The sequence below is a fragment of the Rhincodon typus genome, chromosome 37 (genome assembly GCF_021869965.1).
Source record: "Rhincodon typus isolate 14 chromosome 37, sRhiTyp1.1, whole genome shotgun sequence".
NCBI classification, from domain to species: Eukaryota; Metazoa; Chordata; class Chondrichthyes; order Orectolobiformes; family Rhincodontidae; genus Rhincodon; species Rhincodon typus.
This window is the reverse complement of record NC_063368.1, coordinates 15,167,881-15,187,585: the sequence shown is the minus strand read 5'-3', so window position 1 is coordinate 15,187,585 and position 19,705 is coordinate 15,167,881. Positions and strand designations below refer to the sequence as shown.

Sequence of the window (19,705 nt, the reverse complement as noted above, 5' to 3'; positions counted from 1 at the left end):
ATAGGAAGGATATTATTAAGTGGGAGAGAATTCAGAAGAGATTTACCAGGGTATGGAAAATTTGAGTTATAAAGAAAACTGGATAGGCTGGGATTTTTTTTCACTGGAGCATAGGAGGTTGAGAAGTTATAGAAGTTTATAAAATAATGAGGGCTACACATAGAGTTAATGGTAATTGTCTTTTCCTTTGGCTGGGGGATTTCAAGATTAGAGGGCACATTTTTAAAGTGAGAGCGGAGAGATTTAAAAAATACACGAGGGGCAAATTTTTTTTATACAAGGGTGTTTAGCATGTGGAATGAACTTCCTGAGGAAGTGGTGGATGTGGGTACAATTGCAGCATTTAAAAGACATCACGTGAATAGGAAAGGTTTGGAGGGATATGGGTGAGGAGCAGACAGGTGGGACTAGTTTAGTTGGGAGTATGTTTGGCATGGACTAGTTGGACTGAAGGGCCTGTTTCTGTGCTGTATGACTCTATGACTCTGTGATGTATGAGCTGACTCTTGAGGACAGAATGGAGGGGATATAGCCCTTTGGAGGTACTACGTTTCAGATGAGATGTTCAACCAGGCCTCTACCCTGAAATCTTTGGGTTAGAAAGATTCATCGTGGTAAAAAAAGCAACATTTCATTGGTGCTTTGGCTAGCATTTATCTCTAAAGCACCATCACTGAAACTGATTTAACCATTTATCCCTTTGCTGTTTCTTTACATTATCTGACAAACTGTGTTCAATTCTGGTCACCCTGCTAGAGGAAAGATGTTGTGAAACTTGAAAGGGTTCAGAAAAGATTTACAAGGACATTGCTGGAGTTGGAGAGTTTGAGCTATAGGGAGAGGCTGAATATGCTGGGACTATTTTCCCTGGAGTAGTGTCGGAGGCTGATGGGTGACATTATAGAAGTTTAGAAAATCATGAGGGACATGGATAGGGTCAAGAGCCAAAGCCTTTTCCCCAGGGTAGGGGAGTCCAAACTAGAGGGCATAGGTTTAAGGTGAGGGGGGAAAGATTTAAAAGGGACCTAAGGGGCATCTTTTTCACGCAGAGGGTGGTGTGTGTATGGAATGACCTGGCAGAGGAAGTGGTGGAGACTGGTACAATTACAATATTTAAAAGGCATCTGGATGGGTATATGAATTGGTAGGGTTTAGAGGGATATGGGCCAAATGCTGGCAAATAGGACTAGATTAATTTAGGATATCTGGTCAGCATGGACAAGTTGGACCGAAGGGTCTGTTTCCGTGCTGTATAGCTCTATGACTCTATCCAAACTGTTGGCGCATTTTAACTGACTTAATCAGGTGTAAAATGCATTGGAACTGTGATTATGACAGATTCTATACAAATCCAAGCTATTTCTTTCAATCAAAATCAAAGGTTTGAAAGCAAGACATTGCTGCATCATTAATGTAATACAGTCCAGATTTATTGAATAAATTTAATTCATAGTGCAATGAAGATTGGATTGAGATTTTTAACTATAATGAATGTTAATCTGAAGTTGCACTGGTGAAGTTCGTAAAGAAATGTTGCAATGCTTTAAATGCCCATCTCTAGTCTGACTCATTCCCCTCTGAATCTCAGGTAACACAGTTGTATTGAAACCAGCCTCATACACCCGACTCACTGCCCTACTGTTTGCTGAGATCTGTACAGAGGCTGGCCTCCCACCCGGAGTGTTCAATGTGGTGACGGGAAATGGAGCTTTTGGCAGCAAACTGGCTATGCATCAAGATGTGGACAAGGTCGCTTTCACCGGCTCTACCACGGTACTGCATTGGATAAATTCTTAGAGACATTTCTCTTAAATCTGTTTATCTGGCCCCACTCACCCTGTCTCAATTTTAAAATCCTGTGGTCTTTAAGTCAGCCTTCTCCCTTGCTGCACTTACTTCCTGCCATCTGGAATTCAAGTGCCAACCTGCTGTCCATGTTACTTTGTGCAAATCTGATAACATGTGTGTCATGACATTGAATTGTCTGTCACTTAACCAGCTGCTATTAGTGACAAGTGGACGTGACCCACTAATAGCTCTGGGGGAAAAAAGAGGCCAGTCTTTTGAATGGAAGTCTGTAGTGCAGTTATTTGAGCATTTGCTTCTGCTGTTTTCAGGATCTTTCTTAAGCGTAGTTGGGCTAAGATTTAAGATTTTCAATCAATAAGGGAATCAAGGATTATAGGGAATACGCAGGAAGGTGGATTTGAGGATTAACAGATCAGTCCGGATCTCATTGAGAAAGCTCTGCCGTTCAATAGGAAGAAAAGAGCAGAACCAGACCAATGTCTTAAGGTTTTTAACCAGTCAGCAAGTATAGTTGCCTTGGAGTAAAGGTACTGCGGTTTTATTACTAAGCTCATTAAAGGAGCAAGACTGATCTTTGGTTTCATCTCTGGTTCCATGGAGGATGCTAGAAATGGCTTTGGTATTTCTTACTGGATGCCAAGTGTTCACCTCTGCTTATGGGTAATAGTATCCTATCTCAAAGTGAAATTAATCTTCAAAAGTTTGAGAACTTTTAAAGTGTTTGTTTCTATATCTCCACAACCATGTCCCTGATAAATGGAATGAACCAAGGCCTGTAACCTTCCTGAATGGTCAGATAAAATGTAAGTCCATTATGCTCATTGGAAAGCCAGTTTATTTGCAATTTCCGGTGTGATGTTAACATAAATGAAATGGCTGGGTTTTGACAGCACCTTTCATAACTTTTGGAATTTAAACATTTGCATTAAAAGCTAACTCTTAAAAACATTAAGTGCTCTTGGGAACATTAATAGAAGCTTCTTCTACATCAAATCTGTACTGAACTTGCCCTTGGAAGTACTTTTTTAAAAAAAAAAGCTAGAGGGAGCCTTTTATTTTTGTATTTAACTCCTACTATACGGCCTTGAGTGTATTTCGATTTAGAAGATGTTTGTGTTCTCCATCTACATCTAGCTATCCAACTGAACAGACCCGGCCTTACTTGCTGGAGCAAGATAGGAGTTGATGGTGCCCATTGTCTGAAATGGGAAGCATAATACTCATTACCTTTGGTACAAAAGCATCAGAAAGAAGATAATATGCAATCAGCTGGGTTTTGTTTATTGGTACTGTGTTTCATTTTTTGGCGTGAGGCTTAATGTTCTTCCTGTAAATCACAAGGGGCTTTACATCAAATAACATTGTGTTTCTGATTCTGCTGCTTTAACTGTGTAGAAACTGACATTTAATTAGAAGAGCTTTAGTAAAGAAGCAGAAAACAAAATGAGAGGGAGAATTGTGCACATCCCGCCTGATGGGGCATGTGTCTAGCATAATTATTCAACATCTTGCTGTTCAGATTCACTGGCTAACTGACTTCATACTAGTCATCTAACACTAAGCCTGTTAGCTCATTGTGTTTCAGTGTTGGAAGATACAGGGCCCACTGTAAAACAGAGTAGTGCATTCCCTTTGGTCCTGCAATGACCTTCCAGCCCCCTTTGGCAGCTGTTATAAAATTCCATTGACTTGTAGATGTGAGCGATCGTGTTAAAATCCCCATTCTCTCTGCTGTAGCATGATCCTAAGCCAGAAACATAATTAGGTATTGAGAGCTGTGCAACTCAATTTGGGTGTCAGTGAAAAGGTTTGCAGTTTTTCGCTAGCTTTCCCTGATAACCAATGTTTAAAATACTTTGTGTGTTGCTAAGCTGAACAGAACAGCCGTAAGCTTTTGGCCTCAAATCTGAAATAAATTTATTGGGCCAACACTTAGTGTGCTGTAATCAGTGTCAGTATTGCTGAACAAGCGAGGCGGGAGGGAAGGTGATGAAATACTAACCAGGGTTCCAGGTCCTGATCCCGTTTCATAAACCGGCATTGAGCAGAGGGTAGCTCATCTTCCTTGAATAAATGTTCTGCTGATTCCATTGCCTCATCTCTCTCACGACAAGCAAGCTTTGAAGGAATGTGCTGGAAGGCTGGTTATGCTCACAGAACTGTGGCAGAGTGAAAAATCATTAGTGCCTTCAGAAAAGGGACAAAATCGGAAGGGGAAAGAAAATTTCAACAGTGAGCCTTCAGAAACTGCCCACAAGGAATTAGTCAGTGTAAGGGGAGCTTCCTGGAGATGTGGACTAGCAGGAGATGGATATTGAAGGGCAGAGAACTTGCTGATGAGGAAATAACTGGTTGCTGTAGTTCATCCCTGTAGGGCAATCCTTCCAGTCTTCTGCTAACAACTTCTGCAGAATGTTGGGCTTGTCTCCTTTTGTGAGAGAGCAGACTTTGTGGTGACCTAATTGAATCATTAGAATCTCTATAGAGTGGATTCAGGCCATTTGGCCCAACGAGTTCACACTGATCCTCCAAGGTGTATCCCACACAGACTGACCCCTTCCCCGGCCCCCACCCTGTCCCCATATCACTGCATTCTCTGTGGCTAACCCACCTAGCCTGCACATTCCTGGAAACTATGTGCAATTTAGCATGGCCAACCCACCTAACCTGCGCATCTTTGGACTGTGGGAGGAAACCAGAGTACTATGAGGAAACCCACTCAACAAGGGGGAGAACGTACAAACTCCACACAGACAGTTGCCCAAGAGTGGAATCATACCTGGATCCTTAGCACAGTAAGGCAGCAGTGCTAATCATTGAGCCACCGTGCCAAGAAATTGAGATAAAATTTATCCTGACAAGTTGTTCTCTTTTGCAAACGGTTAAAAATGGGAAGTTAGGTGTAAAAAGGAAAGTCGAGAGGGAATGTTTTCATCCAAAAGGATGATTGATTCAGGGAATAGGTTACTAGAAAAGGCTTTGAGTTGCGGTGTAACTGGCTTCAAGATCCCATGTTTCGAGAGCCATCAGGACATGGTGGGTAAACCTCAGTAATTGAATCATAGTTCTGATGTGATTGATTAATCAATATTTGAAGCTAGTTTCTTTTAAAAGGTGAAGATGTTGGGTTTTGGCCGGGAACAAAACAAATAGGAACTGGAGTAGACCATCAATCCCTGAGGTCTACTCTGCCATTCAATATAGTTATGATAGATCTCTTAAACTCCTACTTTCTACCCCCAAGCCCCATATCCCATAAGTCCCTGAGAGACCAAAGATCTAATTTACTTTCTTTACTTAATGATGGAGCATTCACAAGCCCCTTGGGGATTAGGCCATTCTGAAGATTCACAGTGAATGAGTTTTTCCTCACCTTGGCCCTTATCCCTGTGTTCTATACTTCCCAGCCAAGGAAATCAATCTCTGCATCCACCCTGTCAAACCCCTATAAAAATCCAATATAAATCCTATAAGGAACTTCTTTGTTTCTGATTATTGAACCTTTTAATGTGTCACGCAGGTCGGTCAGCTCCTCCGTCGATCTACAGCTGGCACTGGCAAGAAACTATCACTGGAACTTGGTGGGAAATCTCCTTTCATTGTGTTTGATACAGCTGATTTGGACAGTGTGGTGGAAGGCCTCGTGGATGCAATTTGGTTCAACCAAGGACAGGTGAGACTGACGGCTGCGAGTTTAGCTAAGGCATGTTATATATTTTCCAACCAACAAGCACCCAAGAGTATGTGCCATTGTCAGAAATATTTGGCTTCTTTTGGCAGTATTTTCTTTCATTATGTAATAACATACTTCCAAAGGCAAAGATTGCAACCTGCCAAAGCTGGCATATAAAGAAGAATAGCCAGTTGGGTAAAAGACAAGGAAGACTACCATTCCCTTTTGAAACATGTTTCAGTGCTCAAGCTGATGTCCTGGCTGAGAACAGCCAACTCAACACTATTGCTGTCTGGACTTACAAATTCCTCTCGCTTTTACAGTATGATGGCCAGTTTCACAAGGATGGATGGTTTTCCAAGAGGATGTTCTCCACTTGGTAACAGGTTTTGTCTTCCTGAGGTCAGGGTGTTTAAAGCAAACGGTTGGAGCTTTTTCATGTGTTGCTACGGCTTCCCTCACCACTGTTGCATGCAGTCTTTAGCTCAAGATTTGAAAACCTTCAAACTTTGATGTTAACGTGGGTTTGGTAGTAGAGGGCATACTAGGAAATATCTCATAGTTTGGGTGCCTCTCCACAAGCACAGTTAACAGATTTGACTTTATCTGAACTTTTGCATCAGTGACTGACACCAGTCCTGAACTTGATTAGTACTGGGCAAGGGGAGCTTTACTCTTCTTCTAATCTGTTGAGGAAATCTATGGTACCAACGCTAAATTGAAAGTGTTTCACACCCCAGTATTATTATCGCTTGCCTTGAGTATTAAACAGTAATAGCTAGAAGATAAGTTGCTGTCGATCTCTTCAGGATTATGGTGTTTCTCTGTTTTAGGTTTGCAGTGCAGGCTCTAGACTGCTAATACAGGAGTCGATTGCTGACAAGCTAATTGACCAGCTAAAGCAGCGAATGCAACGCCTGCGTGTAGGTGACAGTCTGGACAAGGGCATTGACATGGGTGCATTGGTGGATGAATCACAGAAGAAGACGATCGTGGAATATGTAGAGCAGGCGAGGAGTGAAGGAGCAGAGGTGAGAGGTTAAAAATCATACTTTTTAAAATTTATTCACCAGTTGTGAATGTCACTGACCAGGCCAGCATTTATAGCCCACGCCTAATTGCCAGCAGGCAGTTAAGAGTGAACCATATTGCTGTAGATCTGGAGTGACATGTATGTCAGATGTAAGGACAGCAGTTTCCTTCCCTAAAGGATTTTAGTGATCCAGATAGGTTTCTCTGACAATCCTCAATGGTTTCATGGTCATCATTAGACACTGGGAACTTAGAACAGAACAGTACAGCACAGGAACAGGCCCTTTGGCCCTCGGTGTTGCGCTGAACATGATGTCAAATTAAACTAGTCCCTTCTGTCTGTCCTTGGCCCATATTCCCTGCATGTTCATATGCTTAACTAAACGTCCTTTAAATGCCCCTATCGTATCTGCCTCCATCACCACCCCTGGCAGTGCATTCCAGACTGTAAAAAAAGACATGTCCCTCACATCTCCTTTGAACTTTTTTCCTCTCACCTTAAATGCATGCCCCCTAGTATTAAACATTTCAACTCTGGGGGCAAAAGATTCTGACCATCAATGCTATCTATGCATCCCACAATTTTATAGACTTCTATCAAGTCTCCCCTCAGCCTTCGCCACTCTGGAGAAAACAACCCAAGTTTTTCTAGCCTCTCCTTATAGCTCATGCCCTATAATCCAGGCAGCCTTCCTGGTAAACCTCTTGTGCACCCTCTCTAAAGCTTCCACATCCTTGCTGTAATGTGGTGATCAGAATTGAGCACAGGACTCAAGAATGGCCTAGATCTGGATCTGTGAAATAATGATCTAGTGTTAATGCCACCAGCCATTGCCTCCCCTTAAGTTCAGCTCTACGTCCTAACAGTCCACTCTTGCTTCTATTTCATATGTTTGGTTCCTATACACTAAGCTGGCATTAGTCTGTGAACAATTCCTACATTTGCACAAATGATTAAGTTATGCACAACTTGATGCTAGCTGGTACATTAAGGAGATTATCTGTTCAACATGTGCACATTGGGAAATGTTCTAAATGAAGCACATGTACTGAGATTTAATCTATTGACTGATGAAGATTTTCCATTGCAAGATCTCACTGCGTTCTGTTTCATTCAGAAAGGAAAGGATACATGGTTAGAGTATTCTCATTCATTCTGCTGATGGCTGACATTTTGAACTGGCCAGTCCAAAAATGGATGGGCAACAACCCTACGTTCTTCCTCTAGAGATTCCCTGTAGATAGCTGTAGATGAGTGGTGATCTCAGCACTTCTTCCTGCCCATGACTGTAGTGGAATTTGAGGTACTGTGCTCCACCTCCATTTTAAACTTATTCTTTCAATGAAATTGGAACTTATATACCTCCATTTCTTGCTCTTATGATTTTCAAATTCTTAAGGCTCAAAAAGTTGCTGTCTTCAAATTTCTTTGATCTAGTTTGGTGAGTAAGTTAGTGTGTAAGTTAGCTCTGGAACCTAAAATTAATTCAATAATTGGATTGGCAAGTTGCGAGTCCGAATATCTTCTGTTTCAGTCCAGAATGATTGTATTCATGATTTCTCATTCCCATCTCTCCTGAATGCTGTGCCACTGGTGTTGTCCACCATCCAACATCTCGCTCAATTCTGAAGACAATACATTTGAAACATTAACTCTGATCCTCTCTCCACAGGTGCTGCCAGACCTGCTGAATTTCTCCAGCACTTTTATTCCTTATCCTGTTGCCTACCATGCACGGGCAGACTTGACAGTGAATATTGAGAGACTATTTTACTGACCAGGATGTTGCAGCCAAGCCTGGTTGCATCATCAATCATGTAGAAACATGTGGTTTCAGTTGTGGTCTCTATTATCATGTCTAGATGTCTTTTTCTCACCTCGCATTTCCTGCCTGGGCTGTTGAGTCTAAGTGTGACGCTACTGCTTGAGCTGGATGAGATGACACAACTCAATAAAAAAACAGGAATTGCACAGACCTGTTTAGTTCATTGCACATTGTACAGATCACAAGATCTTCAGGAAAAGCTTATGCTGTCAGATGTAAATCTGAGATCGGGAAACACTTGCTGAACAGACCCCAGTGCACCAACTAGCAACAACTTAAAATAATCTACAAGCTATAATCTACTACAAGCGACATGCATTCAATTACAGCAACCCATTCTGTCCAAACAAAAGGATCATGTCCAAGCTTTGTGCCTTTTTTAAATTACCTAGAAGCTTGAGGATCTTTTAATTCCCCACTTCTCTTTCAAAGCAGTACGTAGATGAATAAGAGCTGACTTGCCAATCATTTGGCACCCTTTTCATCTGAAGTATAAATCATTGCAGTCATTTTTAATTGAGTATTTTTGCATTTGTCCTGAGTGAAAGACAAAAATGCTTTGATAGCTGATATCCGTCGATAACCAGGGAGCCTAGCTTGGAGTAAATTTGAGGTAATCGGTGGAAGGATTAGAGAGGAGTTGAGAATGGTTTTCATTTATGGGGTGACAGATGTCTGGAATAGTGACTGAAAGGGTGGTGGAGACAGGAACCCTTGTTGTACTAAAAACAAATTGACTGACACTGCAAGTGCCATAATCTACAGGGCTATGGATCAAGAACTGGAAAGTGGATGGTTGACTCCTTTTTAGGCTGGCTCAGATATGATAGACTGCGTGGCCTCTTCCTGTGCTGTACATTTTTTCTGATTTTATGACTGACTAAAGCTTGGTAGTGGGGTAGTCTTCGTTTTCCACAACTTCCATCTTAGACACAGGAGCTGAAGTATGGTTTTCTCTTTCCTGGACTTTTAGCAAGCTTTCACATCTCTCTCTTTTTTTCTCTCTCTCTCTCTCTCATGCAGGTGTACCAGATGTGTGAAGGAATGCCTCAGAAAGGTATCTTCTATCCACCCACCCTCATCACCCACGTGAACACAGTCTCCCGTGTTGTCCATGAAGAGGTAATTGAAATCTGCTGGAAGCTCAGTTTCCATTTTCTCACGGAGTCACTTGTTTAATGGGTGTGACCCTTTTCTTTCATACCTTCTATTTGCAAAATTGTAGAACATTAAAAAGAAAGGCTTGCACTTTTCACGACCATCAGATATCTTAAAATGCTTTACATACATACAAAGAAGTGCTTTCGAAGTGTAGTCACTGTTGTGATGTAGTAGCTGTGTTGCACTTGGCAAGCTTTCACAGCTGTACTGTGATTGTATGACTGATTAGTCTGATCTTTGTGATGTTTGACTGTTAATATTATCCAACATGGGACAACTGCTCTGTGTCTCTTGGAAATATGTCATTGGAGCTTTTACGTTCATTCAGGCAGTTAATTATTTTCACATTTCACCAACCTCACCATTTAACAAGATTCTGGGGCTTACCTGAAATACACCAGTCATTTGAGTCATGTGGCTATAAGAGCAAATCAGAGTCTGGCAATTCTATGGCACATAACTCGCCTGACTCTCTAGAATCTGTTCACCATCTATAAGACACAACTCGAGAGCGTTGTGGAATACTCCCTACTTACCTGGGTAAATGCAGTTCCAATAACACTCCAGAATGTTGACACCATCAAGAACAAAATAGCCTGCTTGACTGGCACCCCATCCCGCACCTTAAACATTCACTACTTCCATCATAGCGTTATGTACCATCCACAGGATGGACAATTGCATCTTACCAAGGCTTCTTCAACAGTGTCTTCCAAACCTGTAACCTTTGCCACCTGGAATGATACATGAAAACACCATCACCAATAAGTTCACCTCCAAGCCACACTGCATCCTGACCCGAAATTGTAATGCTGTTCTTTGATGTCACTGGTTCAAAATCCTGGAGCTTTCTTCCTAACAGCAGTGTAAGTGTCCTTTCATTATATGAACTTTAGTGGTTCAAAATGGCAGCTTGAACTCCACCTTTAGGGCAATTAGGGATAATAAAGAGCTGCTGACCTTGTTAGTAACTGTCTCATCCTACAAACCCTGCCTAAAAGACAGACCTTCCAACAGTACAGCACTCTCTCAGTATTGTGCTAGATTGGCAGTCATGATTTGGGTTCAAGCCCTGGAGTGGGACTTCAGCCTCTTGCCAATTCAGAGGCAAGTGTGTTACCACCTGAGCTACAGCTGATGTTAGTTAAGAACGTACTCTATTCTGCCTTTCTTTGTAGCTGAGGTCTGGTTTCCTGAGCACAAATCATGCACCAGTTCCTCTTTACAGTAGCGATGTTTATGCTTTTGTGTAGATAATTAACGTTAGTGAGCTGTTGGATCATTGACATCACCATAGCTAATCTTGTCGTCTTTCGAAGAGATGTTAAACCAAGGCCACTGGCCCTCCCAAGTGGACCTAAAATGACCCATCCTGCTATTCCAAAGCAGAGTAAGGGAGTTTTCCCCAGTGTCCATGCCATTAATTCTCACCTAATTAGTATCAATAAAAGCAGATTATTTGGTCATTTGTTTCTGGGAGCTTGCTGTGGGTGAAATGGCTGCCCAATTCATACCTTATAACACAGACTATTGTTCAAAAGTACCAGATTTGCTGTAAAGCAATTTGAGATGTTGTACTTTATGGGGTTACTATATGTTCTTGTGATGTGGCCATGTTGCACACACTGATACAAGTTGGGTTCCACACAGATGTAGATATCTTGATAAACCAAGTAAACGTTATGCATTAATAATGGAGCTGGATGTGGTGGCTGCTGGGGAAAGGGTTGTGGCGTAACATGGATAGCGCAGATGGGGAAAGTTGGTTAACAAACAGTGATGAAAAGTGCATCCAAAGTTCAACAGAATGTGATTGTTTTCTGTGTTGGTTGAACCTGAGTGAAGCCTGTGATGTTCTTTGCTTCAGACTGAGAAATTATTCTCGCTTTCAGCCTCTGATAGGCATAATGAAATCCCTTTCTGATATGCCCAAGTATAACGTGAAAGACAGCCTTCTCTGTAAGTGTGCCAATTATTTACAACATGCTCAATCCAAGAGTTGTTCAGTGGCAGCATTAAATTCTGTCCTGAGATAGGGGCAGGTTTATTGCAAGGGTTTCTCGATTATTCACGCGAGACAGTTCAGCGTGATGGACAGGGGAGGGGTTCACTTTTTCAGAAAGAAAATAGTTTAGGGTGGGGGGATCACCAAGTTGGAGGAGGAGAGAGTGACAGATCCTCTGTGGGGCAGACTCCATTTTAGAAATACAAACACAAAATGCTGGAGAAACTCAGCATTGAATAAGTCATATTGGACACAAAACATTAACTCTCGTTTCTTGCTCCACGGATGTTGCCAGACTTCCTGAGTTTCACTAACATCCACTGTTTTTATCTCCGATTTCCAAAATCCACCATATTTTACTTTTATTTATCCTTTCATTTTAGGAGTGCTGATAGTTAGCTGTACTGATGGGAACTGTTCGGATTCTGTACAGTTGAAAACCTAATGAGCGATTTAAAAGCACTTAGTGGCAGATGTGCTGGCAAACTATGAAAGTAGGAAGGCTGTGATGGACTCAGAAGAAGCCTGCATGTATTAATTCTTTAGCGCAACTGAGTGAAGGTTGAAAAGCCCATGAGCAGTATTTGCTTAATACACCCGAGCAAGATTGGAGCTTGGGGAAAACTCGGGGACAAATCTAGTTTTGTGAAGTTCGCTCTCAGCATAAACTGTTGTGGTTCCAGCAAATAATTATTGAAGTAGAGTTTTTGTAGCCAGGCAAGTGTGGACCCAGGGGAGCAGGGTGATTGATTAAACAGGAGCAGTCACTGTGGCAGTCCATGATGGAGTGGCTGTAGAGAGGGAATTTTGAGGCCAGATCTGCAATAGTAAATAATTGTAATCCCTTGTAAACACAGAACAGTACAGCGCAGGAACAAGCCCTTTGGCCAACCATGTCTGTGCTGACCATGATGCCATTTTAAACTACACCTATCTACCTGCACGTGGTCCTTATCCCTCTCTTCCCTGTTCATATGTCTGTCTAAATGCCTCTTAAACATTGCTATCGTGCCTGCTTTGACCGTCTCCCCAGCATCGCGTTTCTGGCACCTACCACCCTCTGTATTTTCTTAAAGAAAAGAAACAGCTGCCTCACATATCTCCTTCAAACTTTCCCTCTCTCGCTTTAAACCTATGCTGCCTTATATTTGACATTTCCACTCTTGGGGAGGGAAAAGGCTATCCACCCATACGTGCTGCTTATCATTTTATCTATTTCTATCAGGTCATACCTCAGCCTTCAACACTCTAGCAAAAACAATCCACGTTTGGCCAACTTCTCCTTATAACAAATACACTCCAATCCAGGTTACATTCTGGCAACCCTCATTTGCACTCTGCGTTAACGTCCTTCCTATACCGTGGTGATGAAAATTGCACACACAACTCCAAATGTGGCCTAATTAAAGTTTTATCAAGCTGCAAAATGACGTGTCAACTTTTAAAATCTGTGCCCTAGCCATTGAAGGCAAACATAGCATATACTTCTTTACCATCTTTACCAGGGATCTATAGACTTCTACCTCCGATCCCTCTGCACACAAGCGCTTCTAAAGGTCCTGCCATTCACTGTGTACTTCCCTCTTACATTTGCCTTCCCTAAATGCCTCACCTCCCACTTATTCAGATTAAACTCTACGTGCCAGTCTCTGCCCAATGTTCCAACTGATCTGTATCCTTTGACAATGTTCCTCATTACCACAACCCCACCAATTTTCATGTCATCTGCAACTTTGCCAATCAGACCATCTACAAACAACCAAATCACTTATACATATGTTGTATATATTACAAACAGCAGAGGTCCCAGCACTTGTTCTTGTCGACCTCTAGTCAGAAGAACACCCCTCCACAACTATCTTTTGTCTTCTATGACTAAGTCAGTTTTGTATCCAAATTGCCAACTGACTGTGGATCCCATGTGACTTAATATTCTGGACCAGCCTACCACGTGGGATCTTATCAAATGCTTTACTAAAATCTGTGTAGACAACATCCACTACCCCATCCTCATCAATCATCTTTGTCACATTCCCAAAGAAACTCAAACAAATTTGAGACCAGACCTCCCTTGCACAAAGCCATGCTGACTAACCCTAATGTCCAAAGTCCAAATGAGAGTAAATGCTGCCCCTAAGAATCTTCTCCAGTAACTTCCCTACCACTGATGTAAGGCTCACCGGCCTATAATTTTCTGAATTATTCCTGTTCCCCTTCTTAACCATTGGAACAAATTTGGCTATTCTCCAATCTTCTGGGACCTTGCCTATGGCTAAAGAGGACACAAAGATCTCTGTCAAAGTCCCAACAATTTCCTCTCTTGCCTCCCTCAGTATGCTAGGATAGATTCCATCAAGTCCTGGGGACTTATCTACCTTGATGTTTTTCAAGACACCCAACACCACTTTCATCTTAATATTGACATGCCCTAGAATATCACTTACCCCTCCCTAATCTTACCACTATCTATGTCCTTCACTTTGGTGCATGCCAATACAAAGTACTCATTAAGGGCCTCCCCCACGGAAAAATTCCCTCCTTTGATCTTGAGAATCGCTGTATCATTCATGTCCTGGGGAGTTACCAAGGCATCCTTGGTATCTGTCTTGAAAATAGTTACTGCTTAACATGTGTTCTGGGGTGTTTGGTTGAAAATATTACCCATGTTTACCACATACTAAATCTGGGTGTGCATACATTGCGGATTCTATTACTGTTCTAATCTGTAAAGAAAAGTATGGTAAAACCATGCAATCTTGTGGCTTTATTTTCTTAATAAGTCTCATGGAGGTCACCTATGGTCTGCTTTAAGAATAAAGGTTACTGATCCCTAGCCAGATTGTAACATCATTTGGGTAATTTCCTCCAGGTTCATAATAAAGTTGGTGGTCGGGTCTGGGATTAAAACACAGGCATAAACCGTTTCTGGGCAGCAGGGAGAAAGTTTTTATGGATCTTTGTTGCTGTGACATTTAAGTAATCACCCCTTAATTCTTTAGATCTTTGGACCAGTTTTGGTCGCTCTGACATTCCGAACGGCAAAGGAAGCTATTGCTTTGGCAAACAACTCACCGTACGGACTCGCTGGCAGTGTTTGGACTGAAAACCTGCCATTGGCACTTGAGGTGGCAATGAGGTAATATTATCTGTGATCATTGATTGACTGGGGTGGCATGTGACATCTTCCCTACTTGTTCTCCCATCCTGTCTTGCATATTACCTCTATATCTCTATTCTTCCTTTCTTACCAGCTTTTGCCTTTTTTCTTTTCTCGCATCATTTTGCTTCTTCTCTGCTTTTCCACTTTGCTGCCATCCTCTTTCCCCTGTCCCCTTGCCTCTTTACTTCTCTTTCCCACTCACCTCCTTACGCTACCTTTTCTTTCCTTCCTTTGTTTTTCTCTTCCCCTTCCTCCCCTTCGCATTCCTTCATCATTCACATTCATGCTTCTGCAGTTACTCTTCCAGATTTACTGACGAACATTCTCTCCTTAGTTTGAAGGCAGGAGCAGTCTGGGTGAATGGGCACAACATGTTTGATGCCGCAGCTGGCTTTGGTGGGTACAAGGAAAGTGGATTTGGACGAGATGGTGGAAAAGAGGTCAGTGCTGGAGGACAGGTTATGAGTCAAATTCCATGACCAGTGGAATTGTTCTAAAGATTAAACTTGCATTCCCAATATCTAATAAAACAAATTTTTGACAAATGTTCTATGGGTGCAGTAAAATTTTCAATTTTCCATAATAGAAATTGAGGATTTGCCTCTAGCTTGGGGGGTAGAGTGGGGAAAAGTATATCAGAAGGAAAACAGTGACTAATCAAAAGACCACAAGAAGGCAATCCAGAAAGAAATCCGCAATGTGCTGCCCTTCTGCATGGAAAATGCTATCCGTTCTCGTGCGTTCTTGAATATGCAGCCTGTACAGTGTTTTACTGGAATGGTTTAGCTCCATATTGCCATGATACAGTCTGCAGCCACATCCCCAGTCCATTCAATTAAGAAGCATGGATTTGAGAGGATATACAAAAGAGAAGTAGTCTGCATCAGCCATCAGCCATCATCTGTATCTGCAGTTGTAACCCTGCACAGTATTCCCTTCTTCGTATGTTATTCCCTTAAGTGCATTTATAATATTCCCTTCAGCCATCCTCTGGGTAAAGAAGCTTCTTCTGAATTTCCTATTGGATTTCTTGTGACTGTCTTATTTTGTTGGTGTCTAGTTATGCTCTTCATGAGAGGAAGAGTTCACTGTGTATCAAAACCTAGATAATTTTAAAGACTTCTGGATACAGGCGACACGGTGGCTCAGTGGCTAGCACACCTTCCTCTCAGCGCCAGGGACCCAGGCTCAATCCCAGCCTCAGGTGACTGGAATTTGCACGTTCTCCCCGTATCTGTGTGGGTTTCTTCTGGGTGCTCTGGTTACCTCCCACAGTCCAAAGATATGCAGGTTAGGTGGATTGGCCGTGGGAAATGAGGGGTAATAGGGTGGGCGGATTGGTGAGATGCTCTTCAGAAGTTTGCTGTGGATTTGATGGGCCGAATGGCCCACTTCCACACTGTAGGGATTCTATGAAAGCCCTTGGCCAATCCCTTCTAAATATGTACGTCCCACGTGTTCCTGTCATCATTCTTATCGATTGTCTTGACATCCTTTCCGGTGCCATTAGTATTGGGGTGAATTAGCTCAGTTGGCTGGTTTGCAATGCAGATGATGTCAATGGCATGGCTTCAATTTCTGCACTGGCTTAGGTTGCCATGAAGGATTCTCCTTCTTAACCTCTCCCCTCACCTGAGGCATGGGGACCCTCCGGTTAAACCACCTTTAGCCACCTCTCTGTCTAATGGGAGAACAGCCCTACAGTGGAGTTAGACTATAGCAAAGTGTCTTGTGGTGGTGGTGGGTCTTTGGTCAGAGACAGCTTGATGCCCCTTTTTACAAAGGTCATGTTAAGAGATATATACAAAGCTAGATATATTTTTGAAAATATTGTGGATTAATGTAGTTAATGACAAGGAACTACTTTAGACTCTTCCCTTTCAGAGAGCGTTCACCATGTGCTGATCTTGGATGTATACAGTTTACAAGACAAGGCTGGTCTTTTAGTTTAGGATCAATTTTCCAGTTGGTTGTGGCACACTACATTCCCATAACCCTGGGTGGAAGCATAAAAATAATTTAAAGTTAGTTATTTACTGCTGGCCTTTCACCCTGCAACCCACTCTCCCGTTTAGGGCTTGTATGAGTATGTGAGGCCCGCATGGGAGGAACGACCTCGCCCGAATCCAGGAGAAATCCAGTATAATACATTCGCAGCCGTACATGGAGCAGACCTTCCACCAATACCAGGTCAGATGGCAAAACCCAAACTACTCCAGATTGATGCAGTTCCGAGGTGAGAAGAAGTGGGAATTTTGTCATGAAACCATGTAAATGGGACTGTCTTCATTTACGCAGTTGACTTGCTGGTGTTTTATTGATCTGCAGCATTGACCGTACATATAAAGTGTACTATGGAGGCGCTCAGAAGAGGCCTTGCAGCATGTACTCGCGGCCCATCTTTGACCACTGTGGCAAGGCTCTCGCCTACGTGAGTGATTGTAACCGGAAAGATGTCCGGAATGCAGTCGAGGCTGCTCACTCAGGGGCACCAGGGTAAGTAATGGTAAAAGGCTCTGCTCGGAGATGAATCTGTGTGTCGGTGTGATTCTTCATTTCACAGTTTTGAGCCAGGCTCAGTTTGTGTACTGTGGGGCTGAGAGTCAGGAGCTGTGCTGTGAAATTGCTGCTGACTGAGTGCAGCAGGCATGGGGATAAAGGTCTGAGTTTTGCCTTGCAACTGTATGAGAAGTCATTAAAGATTACCCATTGTCTAGAATAAGGCCCCCTGGAGTAAGCGAAATGTGATTTTGACTTAATTCAGCCTAAGCTATTGCTCCTGACTCTTGGAAGTTGTAGACTGGCCAAAAAAAAACAAGTTGTTTTGGAGTTAAGGACCTTAGACGGGGTAATGACAATTTTATCATTTGTTCCCTGCAGCTGGGGGAAGCGAGCTGCCCACAACAGGGCTCAGATTGTTTACTACATGGCAGAGAACCTGGAACAGCGACGGGACGAGATGGCACAAAACCTTAGTGCTCTGACTGGTGTCAAGATGGAGGAAGCTTTAAGCGAAGTGGATGCCTGCGTTGAAAGACTTTTTTACTGGGGTGCTTATTGTGACAAATTTGGGGGCACGGTCCAGGTGGGTAAATTGATTTGAAAGTTTCCATTCCCTTCCTGTCCCTGATGGCCTACTGGATAAATATTCAAGCTGGTATAGTACTAGCCAATACTTAGGACCCAGTCCCACCCTTGTGCTGATCTAAATATTTTATAAAGCCCGGGGTGCTCTGATTGCTTTGATGCCCTTATGCAAGTGAGTTAAAAATCAGGCTCCTGCTAAAGGCCTCTCACGGACTTCTGCAATGTGATACCTGCGAGAGGATTTGGAGCAAGGACAGGGGTCAGTCTTGCATATGGCTCTCCCACCAACATTCAGCACAAATAGCTAAGAACCAGTCACTGTCTAGACATGCACTTAATAAATGGGTCCAGATGGGCGAAGTATCAGTGGAGTCATGTTCTAGTTTGAAACTACATATGAAGGAGACAAGGGTGGAATATGACAACAAGCAATAATGACAAAGAGTAAAACTAGCTATGAACGTAATGCAGGCTGTCAATGAGGCAATAAATCGCTGGTGTAGCATGGCAGAACTTCAGTGTCCAGTGACTCGGAACAAGTAGAGTTTAGATAAGTAAATTCCCCACTTGATGGGTTTCTGGTTGAGGAAAGACACTGATTACAGAAGATCCCTTGCCCTTTCAAGAACCAAGAATCACTCACTGGAGTGGTCAGCTCAAGAACAGCACTGACCTGGAAATTGATCACCTATCAATATCCACCCTCAAAGAACCCTGAGGAAATTTGATTTTTAGGTTCTGACGTCAAAGAAAAGAAAACCTTGCATTTATATGGTGCCTTTCATGACCACTTGATGTCTCAAAGTGCTTTACAACTAATGAAGTACTGCTGAAATGTCATCATTGCTAAAAGGCAGAGAAGACGGGGAGGTAGAGACAAATCAGGGAAATGTGTAGACACGTGACAGACGAAATGTTAAACAGATATGAAGTGACACATCTTGGTAGGACGAAAGTGGTGAAATGCCAAATGGTATAATTTTACAAGGACGTGCAAGAACAGAAAGATTGAGGGTGTACACACTAATCTTCAAAGGTAGTAGTACACTTCGAGGCAGATAAAGCACTTGGGACTCATGGCTCAAAATAAGCAGAGGATATACTAAAGTGACGATGATATGTTGAGCTTAATTCCTGCTTAGACCCTGTTGGAAAATTGTGTCTATTTCTGTGCTCCATATTTAAGGACACTTGCAAGTATGGATGAAGGATTTTAATTGCAAGGAGAAATGAGAGAACCTAGTACAACTTTAGACAGAGAAATCTAATGGGAGAATTAGTAGAGGCATTCATCATTATGAAGGGTTTTGCTAACTAAATAAGTTGCCTGTGTTGGAAACACAAATTTAAAGTAATTTGCAAAAGCACCAGAGGCACGATGTGGAGACTTATTTGTTCTACGGAGTGCAATATTATGATCTAGATTGCAGTGCCTGAAAGAATGGTGGAACCAAATTAATTAATAACTTTTCGTAAAGGCAATTACTAAATACTTGAAGGAGCGAATCTTACAAGGATGTTGGGAAAGAGCAGGTGTTTGAGACTGATGGGGTAGCTCCTAAAGTAGGACTGATGTGATGAATAACCTCTGTGTTGCATCATCTTACGATAAAGTATTTAACATGACTTTGCTGTATAATTGTTACTCCTCAGATCCTTATTGAATTGTTCTGCATTCATAAGATTAAGTCTCTTCATGTAAGCCTGTGAATTTCATGCTGTTTTGTCTGGATGAAGTTGAACTCGGAATTCCTCTATTCACTAGAGTTGGTGCTAATATCTGTGTAGTTGTTGCTTTGCTATCCATTCAGTGACGTAAGGGTTTCTTCGCTGTGTAATTTTCAACCATCCCTTCATTCAGCAAATATGACTGTTGTGGAGTATTGACAGTAAGAGCACTAACTCTCTCTCTCTCTCTGTCTCTCTCTCTCTGTCTCTCTCTCTCTGTCTCT

At 42.3% G+C, this 19,705-nt stretch overlaps 1 protein-coding gene across 1 annotated transcript in view; it reads left to right on the top strand.

The window, feature by feature from the left end:
• aldh16a1 (aldehyde dehydrogenase 16 family, member A1) overlaps positions 1-19,705 on the top strand; it is a 64,087-nt gene that overhangs the window by 29,041 nt on the left and 15,341 nt on the right. The window contains exons 6-14 of the mRNA XM_048617369.1: positions 1,589-1,773; positions 5,330-5,482; positions 6,316-6,513; positions 9,364-9,462; positions 14,506-14,642; positions 15,001-15,106; positions 16,742-16,902; positions 16,995-17,162; positions 17,547-17,751. Coding sequence (XP_048473326.1) covers positions 1,589-1,773; positions 5,330-5,482; positions 6,316-6,513; positions 9,364-9,462; positions 14,506-14,642; positions 15,001-15,106; positions 16,742-16,902; positions 16,995-17,162; positions 17,547-17,751 — 1,412 coding nt within the window. The remainder of the gene's footprint in view (positions 1-1,588; positions 1,774-5,329; positions 5,483-6,315; positions 6,514-9,363; positions 9,463-14,505; positions 14,643-15,000; positions 15,107-16,741; positions 16,903-16,994; positions 17,163-17,546; positions 17,752-19,705) is intronic.